The sequence below is a fragment of the Neovison vison genome, chromosome 10, assembly GCF_020171115.1.
Source record: "Neovison vison isolate M4711 chromosome 10, ASM_NN_V1, whole genome shotgun sequence".
NCBI classification, from domain to species: domain Eukaryota; kingdom Metazoa; phylum Chordata; class Mammalia; order Carnivora; family Mustelidae; genus Neogale; species Neogale vison.
The window spans coordinates 51,245,697-51,260,823 of NC_058100.1; the positions used below are offsets into that span (position 1 = coordinate 51,245,697).

Here is a 15,127-nt window from a genome sequence, read left to right on the forward strand (position 1 = left end):
AAAAAAATATACAAAAGACTGGGATGCCTGGGTGGCTCAGTGGGTTAAAGCCTGCCTTTGGCTCAGGTCATGATTCCAGGATCCTGGGATCGAGCCCCGCATGGGGCTCTCTGCTCGGCAGGGAGCCTGCTTCCTCCTCTCTCTGACTGCCTCTTTGCCTACTTTTGATCTTTGTCAAATTAAAAAAAAATCTAAAAAAATCTAAAAATATATATATGTTATATATATATTATATATATACAATAATAAAATAAAAAAATAATCCAGTTCCATGCAGTAAACAAACCTCCCTTCTTAAACCAGCTTAAATCAATTATGATCTCTTGCAGCCAAATGATTATTCTAAGATAATTTTCACTTTTAGTACGTGTGATAAAAAACAGCTAAGCCCTAATCTTCTCATTTATATACAATGAAAACCAGCAAAACCAAACAAAATACTTCATCAGAAACAAAAAAAATAGGGAAAAGATGTTATAATACAAGAAATTTTCTCTTTAAAAGTGGTATTTCCTGGGGCACCTGGGTGGCTCAATGGGTTAAACCTCTGCCTTCAGCTCAGGTCATAGTCTCAGGATCCTGGGATCAAGCCTGGGATCAGGCTCTCTGCTCAGCAGTGAGCCTGCTTCCCCCTCTCTCTCTGCCTGCCTCTCTGCCTATTTGTGATCTCTGTCAAATGAATAAATAAAATCTTAAAAAAAAAATTTCCTGAAAGTAAGGATCATTGCCTCTTACTTGTTTACCCACTGAACTCAGTAGAAGATTCTGCTAATAACAGCTATTAAAGAAAACAAACTTGAAAAACCTTGCAGAGTATAGAATACCATGAGAATGAGACTTAGTGGAAACCTAAACTACTCCATATGTGTTCCAGCCCTTATTTCTTATATTTTATATTTTTTAAGTCTTGGTAAAGAGGTGTTCAAAATGATAGTGATGACAAGTTATTAAATTCTTCAATAAAAACAACCTCACAGTGTAGAAAATCACCAAGGATGGAGAGATCATTTAAGTTGGGCAGCAGCAGCCTTTTTCTGTAATTGGCAGGAGAGTGAATATTTTAGGCTATACAGTTCTCTACTCTTACAGTTGCTCGGAAGTAAGCATACACAATATGGAACAAACGGGCATGGCTGTGTTTCAGTAAAACTTTTATTTACAAAATAAGGCAGTGATATGGACTTGGCCTACAGGCTGTAGTGTGCCAATTGCTGATTTAAGTTATTAAGCAGAAGTTCTCCTAATACTGAATTAACTAATGAAATCTCTGCACTCAATAAATCAGCCCTGAAGTGCCCATATAGGATAAGCAAAAGGAAGAGTAAATAATTATTTTCACTGAAATAAATCCTAGTATTTTATTTCAAATGCCTTAATTATTACTTACCTTGAATTGGAAAAGGAAATCTATCCCAGAAAGAAGGAAAAAATTCAAAATAGATTTTCCCTGTGCGAGAAGCTATAAAAACTTTTAACTTCATAATTAGGATGTGATCTCAGGTCTTGTAGTTCTGAATATAAACTATATACTTAAAGCAAAGAAAAATTTGGGGCACCTGGGTGGCTCAGTCAGTTAAGTGTCTGACTCTTGATTTCGGCTCAGGTCATAGTATCAGGGTTGTAAAATCAAGCATGGCATGGGGCTCCCTGGTCAGTGGGGAGAGCCTGCTTGAGACTCTCTCTCTGGCCCTCTGCCTCTCTGCACCCTCCACCCTGCTCCTTCTCTCTGAAAATAAATAAACACATCTTTAAAAATGAAAGAAAAATTTCTTTTTTCCCTGGCAGTCAAGGTCTGCTTGTTAGTGATTTTCTATGAAAAATAAAAGAGCAGAACACACTGGTTGAAATACAGAGGTAAAATGATTTGAGTTTGTAATTTCAGTGGAAAAAGACCCAAGGAAATAAAAATTTGCTAGGAACTAGTGCTTATACCTATGATATGTAAACTATTATACTAAGAAATTTTGTATATATTATCGTCAAACCTTAAAACCACCTGAAAGATATTTATTACCACTTTTACTAGAGCTCAAAAAATAGTCTACTGAATAAACCAATAAACTAAAGCCAAGCCAAGGTCACACCATGATCTCGCAGCGGAGCCAGGAACTGCACCCCGATGTATTTGAGTCCAAAGCCTGCATCTTTGTGGAGGAATGGGTATTTTTAATGGCTTCCCACTGGAGGTGGCAGAGTGTAATTCTTGCCTTTAGAGGGCTTTGGATCTGAAAGTACATTTTCTTATCCATGCTGTTGGGTGCTTTGGGGTGCCCCCACGTTCTTATCTGTCCCCAAGTACTTTTACTGGCCTTAATATACAGAAACCCAAATCTAGACTTTCAAAAAAGATATACAAGACACAGACATTATTTAAGAGAGTCACTGGATTACCCACCCATTATGCTGTCTGGTGAACTAAAAATAATGTGATGAATTCGGCTAACATTTTGACAAACACAAGGAAAAATCCTAAAAATGATCTCCTCCCAGTGAACCCAATGGCACAGAGGAATACTCACCAATAACAATGCCCCCAATGGCACCAGCATTCTGAATGTTGCGAGCCTTTTCTGCAAACATGCACTGTCCTCTTTGTATCAAAGCGATTTTTCCCATCACTGCCTCGGGGTTAGTAAGCTCTGAACAACCATTGTATGGTTTACTGCTTGCAACAAATCCTCTTGTCTGTCAGAAATAGAAGGAAGTTAAATATCCTTTTGTCTTCTCAAATCACTCTCTAGTCAATACAATTCACCATCTAGAGCTTTACTTCATTTCTAATGATAACATATCCAGTATAAATTTAGCAAAAAGTTTTTGTTTTGAACACTTTTGCAAATCATAGTACCCAACCAACATTTTACTGTGCTCTGCAGTTTATAAAACATACTTTTTAAAGCATATAGAGCATATATATATTTGTATATAAAGCATAAATACAGTTTATAAAACATAAATTACTAAAGCTGATCTTTATAATGACTCTAAGAAAAAAACATAGAATATCTCCATTTTACCTATGGGGAAACTAAGACTTGGGTTACATAATTTGCTCAAAGACACAATGTTAGTAAGTGGTAAAGTTGGAATTCATAGGCAGATTCACCTCATACCCACATCCACACTTAAAATAGCTGGGAACCACTTTTAAACCATCATTATAGGCAGAAAAAATTTTTGAAAGAGGGGAAAAAATGGATTTAATCTACATGAATCTGCAAGCAGCTCTCTTCCTAGAATGATTAATCCATCCGAGAACTGATTTTAAAGATACCAACATAAAGACACTTGAATATCCCTCTCTCTCCTAGAATGCAAACTCCACAAGGGCAGGATCTGCACGAGCTTCATAAACAACACACACAGCTAACATCTAAAACAGGGCCTAGAATACAGTAGTCCTGGACTCAAAAAAGAGCGCTTGACTGGATGAGTCAATCTATAAACGTTTAGAGCTTTACAGTACACACACACACAGAAGGTCTCCGTTAGAGGGAATGGAGTTCAAAGAGCATTGGCTTTAAATGATCAGGCAACTTGGGTCTGGCCCCAACTCAGCAACTAGTTACATGAATGTGTGAACTGTTTAACAATGTAGGTCTTTGTTTCCTACATTAAAACTAAGGGGCTGGGCTAGCTTAGTGGCCCTCCAAGTTGGCTTGGTGGGACCACAGTGTCATGCTCTCTATGGCCACCTGAGCTAGAGCATCTCTGGTTTCAGTTGTGTTCTACCTTAAAGCTCCAAGTTAGATTTCTGTTCAATGAAAGGTTCTAGTAGTGGCTAAAAAGTCCAAAAAACCATTTTTAGATAAATTAAAATACCAAATTACAGAACAGGCCAAGAACTGGACAATATTTGAACAACATTTTAAGTAAAATATTTTAAGCATGTTGTATACATAAATTATGACTCAAAATTTTCAAGATACGCTTTTAACTTTAATCTGCTTTAATCTGGGAGAATGGATATTTGGGTTTTAGTAGATTAAATATTTAGGTTTAACAAACTGAAACTACTAAATTAGACTAAGCAATGAGACAATACTTACGCAATACATTCAGTTTCAACAAGCATATTGTAAGTGTACACACCTCTTTATGTTTAGACAGATCTAGCCCAAACTGAGCTGGTCCAGCAGTTAACACTACCCTGCCAAAAAATGGGTGGGAAACAATTTGTACAGCCCGTGGAGGTAGCTGCTGTTCTTTCTGTTGCTGACTTGACAGTTCAATCATCTCCTGCATAAACCTCAACCCATCTTCAGCATCAATTGAACTAGCAGCCTAGGGAAAAAAACAGATTAGTTTTATCCTTTTGAAATGAAAACTTTCAACTTTCTGATGTCTTAAATACTAATGCACTATATAACCTACTCTAAAATTTCCCCTTTCGGTTTCAGTCCCTATCAAATACTTATGGCCTGATTTGTTCTAAAAATATTACTTCTGGAAATATTTTCTGAAAGTACATTTGTAATTTTTTTCAACATCTCCTTCACTGTTCTACAAACCCCTTCTGATACAAATTGAGAACTGGACTTCCACCAAATGCTGAAATGTTTACTTTGCTTGATTTTTTCCACCGCTTCCCCTTTTAAGAAATAAACCTCATACTGATCCATACTTTACTTCTTTGGAATTATGAGCCAATAATCACACTAAATTCAAAATATATGTATCAGGCTTCTATTAAGATCCCAGCAATGGACTAGGAACTGGGGACAGAGTCTTTCACTTTAAGAAGTTTGTATCTAGAGGATACAGACATATAAATTTACCTATGATAAAATTCTCATGTGGGAAATTAGACTAGCAGCACAGACAAGGGAATGTTTGATTCTTCCAGTGTGGATCTGGGAAATATTTAGAGAATGATATTTGAATTGAGTCTTAACAGAGGAAAAGCTGAAGAATGCCTACCTTAGTGGAAAAAAAAGGTGGATTCCTGACACTTAACAGGAAAAGTTACTTGTACTTGACAAAGTTAGAGGATAAGACAGAACAGAGAGAAGTTTGGAGACAGAGACAAGTTCAAGACTACCTAGATACATCCAGGTTTGGTGACTTAAAGAGAATGATGCTAGGGGTATTGAGATGGCAAACAAAAAGGAAAAGAAATGGACTGAGGTTGGGGCACAAAGAGATAATCCAGGTTTAGACTGAGACTGAGATGCAGACACATGTCATACATATGACCGGCAGATTAAAGCTGAATTTAAGAGTATAGGTAGGAATCAGTGTTACCTACGTACATCTAAGAAATCACATGTACAAAGATGACAGCTGAGGGCGCCTGGGTGGCTCAGTGGGTTAAGCTGCTGCCTTCGGCTCAGGTCATGATCTCAGAGTCCTGGGATCGAGTCCCGCATCGGGCTCTCTGCTCAGCGGGGAGCCTGCTTCCCTCTCTCTCTCTCTCTCTCTGCCTGCCTCTCTGTCTACTTGTGATTTCTCTCTGTCAAATAAATAAATAAAATCTTAAAAAAAAAAAAAAAAAAGACGACAGCTGAGCTTGCAGAAACAGATGTGACTGCAGAAGAAGAATACAGAGAGAAAGAGGTGCGATCCAGACTCTCTGGTAGCGCCTACATTGAGTGGCTGTGGCAAAAAAGGAAAGTTCCAAAGGAACGCACAAAGCAATAAACAGAAAAGTAGAAAAGTTATATGTTCCTGGAATGCCCTGAAAGCCAAAAAAGGGGTATATTTTAAAAAGGGTCAGTCAACAGTTACAAAAAAATTAATCAAATAAGGATTAAGAGGTCACTGGGTGGTAGTTATGCCATTGGTGGCGTAAGTGAAAATGTCACTAGAGATGCTGCTCTCCCTACTGAGAAGTGACAGTAAGTGAAACATAAGGGAGCAGGCCGAAGACTCTTTAAGAAAGGACTGATAATGACAACAGAGATGAGAAAAGAAATCAGAGGGAAAACTAAGGTTGTGGGAAGGCTGGATTTGAGATTAAGGGATACCATGTTGAAATTCTTTAGCAAACTGTGTTTTTTCTCAGAATCAATATACTAATAAGGTAAATAAACTGAAAAATTAAAAGGTCTCGTATTATGAAATCTTTTAAAGCAAAAAAACAATAGAATTTTCTCAAAAAGGTATGTTATTTTTCCTAGGCATAGACAAATACTTGCAAATTTTGATTTTCACAATGAATAAAAATAAAATAAAAGATTTTTGGAAACTAAAATACTGTAAACTACAGAGGTACTGAAATGAATTACTAGCTTTTAAGATTTGCTGTAAAGGGTGGAAAGACAAGGTGCTGAGAAACAAAAAACTCTGAACTTGAGCCCTACATTTGACTCTACTGATTTCAGCAAATTACCCAACCTATTCGTGATTTTTTTTGATGTTTTATTTTTTTTAATTTAATTTTATTTTTTCAGTGTTCCAAGATTCATTGTTCATTTGATTTACACTAGGAAGGGGCCAAATTACATGGCTTTCCAAGATACTTCCACATCCTAAAATTCTGATTCTCTAACTTTAAATCACATATTAAAAGTTTTTAGAAAGCCAAATGTCATTATCTTATGAAAGCTGATGAGACCAAAAAGGGCAGAGATGGTATCTAATTAGTACAGCAATGGCTTACTTGGATTGCATGTTGAACCAACTGGACTCTCCCATCTTTGAGGTGAATCAAACTCACCCCCATCTTCTTCAAGATTTCTAAATGTTCAGGGTTAGTGGCCATGAAATCTCTGGCTCTCAGAGGGGGTTTAGCTCCACTCCTGAAACTCTCCTCTCTGCTAAAAGTAATTATAGGCAAGGCTTAAAAAACTACAAATCAGAACTGGGGAAAAACCTAAGACAAATAAAAATAATTTTAGATACTTGCAAAATTGCTAGTTTTAGAACTAGTGGAACTGGAAAAACTGGAATCAGCTATTTTCTCATATATAACTTAGTTTATTAAGTGGCATAGTCAAATATATTTTACAGTTACCAAAGCATGTATATTATCTACAAGTCTGTATTAGTCAACAGCCTTATAACCATCTGAAAGCACAGAAAAGGTTGGCTTGGGGATTTGTTATTATTGATTTCTTCCTTGAAAAACAAGGAAGCAAAACAGCATTTCTATCTGTGCATAATAACACTCACTTAAAAAAATTTTTTTTTAATTTCTTATTGATGGCCTTTCTAATGTAACTATTTAGGAAAAAAATGAACTCATTAAGCCAAAAAATTTTATTTAAAAACTAAGAATCAGTACTTCATCAAAAAACAAAATCAAATGAAACAAGAAACTATATTTTCACTACATAGAAACTATAGCTTAAAGGAAAAATACTTCCTACATAAACAAGATATGTGGAAGTATAATGAACTACAGAAGTTAACTATTATATGCCACCCACTGACTATTAACAGTTCATTAAACAAAATAATCACCATAATAAATTTCCATAATAAGAAAGACATTACTTCAGAATAAACTTTGCCATCTAACTTTACCAATGAATAATTTTTCATTAGTGATAACTACATACTTCAATATGTTTTTGGTCTAAGTGAACATCTTCTTGGCCGTGATATGTTCCTTACACTCTCTGTCATTTACTAACAATTAACTTCGTTATTAACAAGTACGAAATAAAACATCTTACACTCTGATGATGCCTCTAGGACAGCTCTTATCCACCACATTTTTCAAGGGTTCACGAATACTCTGAGCATACAGCGGATCATTAGGAAAGAGAATCTGAGTGTTTGGACAAGTCCAGTCAAAATTACTGTCATCCAGTTCTGTATATTCTGAGGTCTACAGTATAAAAGAATGTTACATAAATAAAAATCATTATTTTACTAAACATTATAGCATGTTTATATGAAACATTAAGTGAAATCTAAGCGTGTATAGGATAAACAATATAATAAAACAAGAATACAATAAGTGTATATAAGATAAAACTGTAAGAAAACAAAATAAAATATCAAGTGTACTTTTCCTCCTGCCATACATATATTTATTGAATTCTATTCATGAATTATTTTTCACTTGGAAAAATAACCACATAAAAGAGAAAAAGACATTTAATTAAAAAACATAACCTACTGTATTCTTCTTAGAGATACTCTGATTTGTAGTAGAGAGCCAAAGAGGTAACAGATGAGCTTCTGTTGTAAAGATGTAATCTTCTATGTCAAAAATAATGTCTTCTTTATCAGCAAATAGCAGGTAAAGATACTTAAACATCTCAGCCAAGAAGAAAGAATCCATCCTGAGATAAAAAGTCACAAATAAATCTAAGAACATAAAAATATCCAATGCCAATTATCTGAAACAGACAGAGTCAAGGTCAATGAACAAGTCTATACCAATTCCGATGTCCAAAGTACTATAGTATCTATCTGTTCCCCAATGGAACAGTCTTGACTCAAAGCATATTCCAAGGGAATGAAAAACATCAGAGGGGCTGCCTACCACACAGGTACATTAAATCTTGTCAATAGTACAGACAAGATTTTTCCCATTGGCCTTCCAACGAAGGAGAGTTTTCCATGTCTTCTACAGAGAACCAACAGCAGGGAGGTAATGCAGGTAAACTTTACCACTGAGAGCCATACAAGAATTCAATTAATATTAAGCTGGATAAAGTAAGACAATTTTGATGGAGTTCATTATGTAGCCATTTAAGTGATAAGAAGGCTTTAAAGGTAAAGGAAATCACTTGCAAAAAAATTACATGAAAAAAGTACAGCACAAAATCACAGGGACTACGATTATAACTTTGTAAATCTTTAAATACTTATCAAAAAGGGAACAGAGAAGAAACAAAGGGGATAAAAATATATGCAACTTTATTTAATGTTATAATGTTTTAATTAACATTTTTTAAAAAGGCTTTAATAAAATTAAAAGTGGCAGAAAAAGGGCATAGCTGTTAGATGGAGTTATAGTAACATGGAATTTATCACATTTACTACCTCCCAAAGCATACTAGGTTTTGGCAGTAATAACTTGTAATTTACTGGACAGACAGCATAGTTTCACACCTCCAGCCAAGCACAAGTCCTGGCACACAGTAGGCACTCAATAAACATTTACTAAGTCAAAAGCAAGTTTTAACAGTATTACTAAAGAATGAACTAGAGAGGCAATGGAACACAGAGGTAAAGATTTGGGCTTTGGAAATAGAAGACTTTCCACCAACTAGCTGTAGAATCATGAGGATATTATAGAAGGACTGTGAGCTTCCGTTTATTTTTCTGGAAAGGACATAATAATGCATGTCTATGTCTAACACTGGGGTAAAGACTAAATGAGATACTACACATTTAATATTTAGCACAGCACCCGGCATATGTAGGAGCTCAAAAACAGAGCTATCATTATTTTTCCTATACAAAATGTTTGTTTTAGAACAACTCACCTGTAATCTTTCAAATTTTTTTGAACATTTTATATGTTAATCTTTTCAGAATAGATAAAACACTTCCTGTCAATCTGCAATATACTTATAATAATTTAACCTTCTCTGGGGGATAGTTATTATCATGAGCAAATGCTACCTTGAGAACCGTAGACTGATGAGCAGGGTGTTGATTTTTGGGCGAATTCTAGAACTTACTATGAAAGAGATGGTTAGCAAACACTTAGAATAGAGAAATGGTAAAATCACTACAGTACAAATTGGGTAAGGCTAGCAAACTGGGTATCATATCAGATAATCTGATTTGTATTATAAAACCATAAATATATACATGAATGCAAACATGTATGTAATAAAACTATCTGGAAGACTGTTTATCAAATTGCCAACAGTGGTTATCTTAGGATGGGCAAGCAGGGAAGTGTCTTAGGAAAGATTTTTGATATTCTTTTTGCCATTTATATTCTTTCAGTGATCATTAAGGAACATACAGATATTCCCATTCTGAAAATTGTATGTGTGTATGCTGGTGAGCCAGGGGACAGCACTGACAGATCTGTAAGGGAATAAGCAACCAGATGCAAAAAACTTGCAACCTGAAAGCCCTCAAATGTCACACCACAAGGTATACTAGTCATGGTCCAAACCAGAATTCTTCCCCAACAATTTAGATGGAAACTTTTTAAGGTATGCCTACCTAAACTGCCGATCACTGAAAACAGGTAATTTAGGTAGTATCTTAGAGGACTGAGATGAGATTCAAACTCCCTTTTAGGTCTAGAAACACACACACTCAAACAGCCCAACAAAATCAAATTTTGCTAAGCTAAGGATAAAGTTCTAAGTTTACACCAAAAAAAAAAAAAAAAAAAAAAAATCGCTTTCTTAAAAGCAGGTTGGAGAATACCCATTTGTCAGGCCACAGTTAAGTAACTGAAGTGAACTGGCCACAAACTCACTGTGAGCTGAATATAATAAAGCTGCTCAAAATCTAAAGCTTCTCTGGTAACACAGAATGATGATTAGTAGTTCTCGACCTTTTGATGGGCCAAATGCAGGAGAGATACAATGTTGCCACGAGGAACAGTGAGTTGATGAAGCCCTGATCCTCGGCTGGATGGAGGACTAAAGCCCTTCAGCTGCTCGGAAAATTAGCGACCTCACAACCTGTTCTCCAACAGTGATGTTTTGCCAGGCACATCCTGAGGATGGCTAATTCTGGACATGATACTTTAAGAGATACTCTATATACTGGAATATAATCAGACTGGGGCAAAGGCAGCAGTGAACGGTCTAGAAACAATGTCATATAAGGAATATTTATAGGTAAAAATAGATTGCTAAATTTACAAAACTGGAACTCTCTACATAGAGTAAATCATGCCTTGCTCTGTAATTCCTCAACCTGTTACTCTTTTTTCTACTATAGCACAAATCATGTGGTTGTAATTGTATCTTTACATACTTATCTTCACTAACTACAAGTCAAGGGAGGGCAGGAATGGGTTCTAATTTCTCTTCCCATCCCCACACGTAAGTGCAGTGCCTGGCATTCAGGAGGTGCTTAATTATTTTGTTCCTTGCATGAGTTGTCAGAATAGCACTGCGTTCAAGAGCCAATCTGCCGTGATAAGAATTCTAATTACTAACTGTGCGACCTTCAGTAAGTTCCCCAATCTTTCTGTGCCTTGGCTTCTTCACCTACACAATGAGATTATAACAGAAATTACACTTCAGAGGGTTGCTGTCAAAATCAAAGGAATTAAACAAAGCAGGGGCTTAATCAGAAGAGTGCCCAAAATGTAGACAGCAGTAAATAAATATTAAAAATAAATACACAGCCTATCTGCTTTCATTTCTTGTTGGTATCTACATGCCTACTTCCAAAACCTATCCATTTCTCACCAGCTACGATCAGGGAAGTAGGTCTCAAGCCTCATTAACTATTATCTAATTACTCTCGAGTGAAGGACTAAGGACAGCTCTGAGTAGATGATGAGGGCTGTGTCTCACCTGCCTCTACCCCTCTGCCTGAAATTCCTTTTACTACTGTTTTCTCATCCTTACCTTGAAGGATGATACAGAAGCCTCCAGAAACCCTCCAGGGACTGTCATATCCCAATCTTTAATTCGTTTCATGGCACATATACAAAGTAGTAGCATCTCTTTATCTGCCTACTCTCAGTGATTCAAAGATGGAAAAGACATGTCTTCTATCTTAAATCCTCAAAAACTAGTATAACTCTGGCACATAAAACACTTCATAAACACCTGTGAAATGAAAATTTGGTAATCAAATCAACAAATGTTAGTGTTCATTACAGATGTGCTGCTAGGTTCTGGATGGTTAAAATAACCAGATAAGTAATCCTGGAATAACTGTAATGTTAGTGAATATCACAGTAACCAAAGTATGCTTTTTACAGCTTGAGTATTTCATGCCATCCACATCTAACTGATATGCGATGAAAGAGAAATTGACAATGGTCTTCCCCAGCCCTTCAAATCGGCAACAGAATAAGAAAGAATACACACATTAACCAAGATATGCTTTGAGGAATTCTTGACTCAGCAAAAATCATTATCCAGATCATTCATCATCATCTTGATAATTTCAAACATTGTACATAATATAAAAACTATTAACACAGGACCCCCTCCCCGCATTCCTAATACTCCTAATACCAAGGTTTTGATATTTAACATTTATTTATTCATCTACTTAAAAATCATTTAAGCACCTACTATATGCCAGGCACTATGATAAAAATACAAACTGTTCAAACAATTTTAAATAAACCCATTCAAGAGTTTAAAATATAAACACAATGAACTACCTTTTGCATCTTCAAGAACCTTTTGTAAAAGCATTAAGTGTATCTGAATTCTAAGAGTTGTATTTTGTGTTGTTTCAGAGTTACCCTGAGGAAAGGGGATGTTAGGAATTGTTTTACCTGTCCTCATGACTTCCAGTACGAACATCCTTCATGGCAGCAAATCCGCAAGGCACTCTAGCATATTTATTTAAATTTTCAATAAGTGTTTTCCCTACTTCAAGGTAGTAAGGATCTCCTGTAGCCTATTAAAAAGGAGAATATATGTATACATATATATAGCTTATATATTACCATATACCCACTCATTTATCAGGGATTTATTGAGTACCTACTAGGTGCTTAGGCATTGTATCAGGCACTGGAGTATATGTTACACAGAACTTAGCTCTGAAAATAAGCCAGGGATTTGCTTTATGGAATATCTTAAACACATAACTGGAAAGCTGTCCAATTACGTTTCTCAGCCCTTTGATAAAATTTTCAAAGCCCAAAAAGGTAAGAGACATGCTTTAGAAAGCAGCTCTAAAATATAACATTTCTCTCTTTAGAAATGTTTATGTAAATATTTTGAAGAGACACAAAACTTAGGTGTCAATTCTTCTATCTTTCAATAATTATGGTCTAGATGAATGAAAACCGTAACATATCCAATCATGATAACATTAAAACAAGGACTTTGAAAACCCAATAACTATTACAAGGTAGTGAGATATCCAACAGAGAATGGGGACTAAACAGCAAAAAGAGAGGTAAAAGAGCTTACTTTATACAAGAAGTAGGTACTTTCTGCAAATTCTGGTCTTAAAGGATGTTGAGCCCAATGGACCCTGAAATCTGTGGTAAATGCCTAGACAAAACAACATATAAACAGGTATAGAAATGTGATTAAAAAATAAATGACTGGTTCCAGAGTATACAGTATATTAGTTAGACCATAAGAAAGTAAAAAATTAAAATATTGGTAACAATTTTCATCAATAAAATGAAAATATTCATCGCTTAAATCATAATTCATTTTTGCTAAAGTGCTATTTTTAGCAATTAAAGTATTTCTGTAAATGATCATTTTGGCTATTAGGAAGCTTAGAGAAAACTATGAAACTCAGTAATGCTACTAAATGGGTCTTTGTGTTTTCTTCTTTTTCCTTATCTCCATTTTTTCCTCTTAATTATTAAGTCCCTTGTTCTATTTCTATTTTAGCATTTTAGTATATTCTTTCTTTTGTAACAATCTCAAATCCTCTGCAGAGTGAGACAAGGATTATTTAAAAATAAAACTAGTCTCACTTGAAATTATTCACTAACAGAGCCAACTGGTTTAAAAAAAAAAAAGATTAAAATAAAACCAAAACCTTTATGGGAACCAAATAAAACTTCATCTGTGATAAGATGTATTTAGTTGAACCTTGGTTTATTCTCAGTGGATATGAATTTTCTACAATGCACAGTCCTACTTATCTGAAGTCTAATAAAACCATACTTTCTCAAACAAACACTTAAGGAAGCAATCTAGGGACACCTGGGTGGCTCAGTGGGTTCAAGCCTCTGCTTCTGGCTCAGGTCATGATCCCATGGTCCTGGGATTGAGCCCCGCATCGGGCTCTCACCTCGACGGGGAGCCTGCTTTTCCCCCCTCTCTCTCTGCCTGCCTCTCTGCCTACTTGTGATCTCTGTCTGTCAAATAAATAAATAAAATATTTAAAAAAAAAAAGTCTCTCTAGTTGGTGGGTATATGTAAAAGTTAGAACGAGAAAATATGTATGTAATGGCACAGATTAGGAAAGGCTGAGAAATACTAATTTGGGTTGTTTTCTTTTATCACAGAGGTCAGCATTACCTTAAATTAGACTTCTCTTAATACATAAGAAAAAGGAAAAATATATATAGTACTGTATAAACCAAAAAATACTCAATTAAATAAACTATTTAAGCAGGAAAAAAACAAATAGGAAAGAATAAACCAATCCTGAAGATAACATTTGCTATCTTTAAATTAGCAATTTATAATATATGTAAATTAGAATTCCAAAGATGATGTGCTTACCTCTGGTAGGAAATTATGTTTTTTTATCACCTGATATAACATTTCATGAGTTTCAATAGCAGGTCTAATATCCCCCTTTAAGACCTAGAAGTCAATAATAACAACAAAATTACCTAATAAAATAGGAGTTGACTTTATCTAGAGTCATTATATAAACAGAAAAATGTATATTAATTTTAAAATGTGACTCCATTTTGGTAACTCAATTTTAGAGATCACATATGCACTTAGTTATTCTATGTTAATACTTTAAAAGCACAGGTTTTTTGGTGTGGGGTTTGTTTGTTTGTTTTTTGTTTGTTTTTTTTACCTGCAAACCTGGAAAAAAGGCGAGCAAAGCATCCATCCAAGTTCGAGCATTCAGCATTGGCTTGTGGATGTGTACATCAAGCAGAAGAGGTGGCTGACTAATGTACCTCATTATGGCATCGTAGTGCTAGAAGATCACAATATGTGTTCATGAAAGTAGATGAAAAAAGATGTATTATTCTTAAAAACAGTAATTAAATTTCACTGTGAAGAAAGTTAACCTGAATTTATATATAAATACATTTACTTATTAACTATGTAAATATTTAAATTATTCTATATGGAAATCTTTCTAAAATATAGTATATATACTCCCCTGTGTTAATTCTGATGAAGAATATTAAAGACTATAGTTAATAAAGAATCTTCTGAGGGGAGATCCTATTGCTGTCTTGTGGGAATGGCCCATGGCTGTGGCCAAAGAATGCTCTTATGTCCTCTTAAAATATAGTTATAGGCTTCTGTATTACAGAATTAGTTGCATTTTTCTCCTGTGTATAGTGAGTTTGGTCCCTTCTCAGCTAAATGTAATACTCTGGTGGAGTTCACCA

At 35.2% G+C, this 15,127-nt stretch overlaps 1 protein-coding gene across 4 annotated transcripts in view; it reads right to left on the reverse strand.

Moving 5' to 3' along the window:
- Window positions 1-15,127, reverse strand: part of EDEM3 (ER degradation enhancing alpha-mannosidase like protein 3) — a 69,831-nt gene that overhangs the window by 13,302 nt on the left and 41,402 nt on the right. For 2 of the 4 annotated variants that reach the window (XM_044267287.1, XM_044267284.1), the window contains exons 10-18: window positions 14,578-14,703; window positions 14,268-14,351; window positions 12,987-13,070; window positions 12,341-12,465; window positions 8,069-8,234; window positions 7,620-7,774; window positions 6,602-6,755; window positions 4,093-4,284; window positions 2,520-2,685 (exon numbers count right to left, since the gene is read on the reverse strand). In XM_044267287.1, the coding sequence (XP_044123222.1) occupies window positions 2,520-2,685; window positions 4,093-4,284; window positions 6,602-6,755; window positions 7,620-7,774; window positions 8,069-8,234; window positions 12,341-12,465; window positions 12,987-13,070; window positions 14,268-14,351; window positions 14,578-14,703 (1,252 nt within the window). Of the gene's footprint in view, window positions 1-2,519; window positions 2,686-4,092; window positions 4,285-6,601; window positions 6,759-7,619; window positions 7,775-8,068; window positions 8,235-12,340; window positions 12,466-12,986; window positions 13,071-14,267; window positions 14,352-14,577; window positions 14,704-15,127 lie in introns of all 4 variants that reach the window. The other 2 variants (XM_044267285.1, XM_044267283.1) reach the window with 1 other exon arrangement.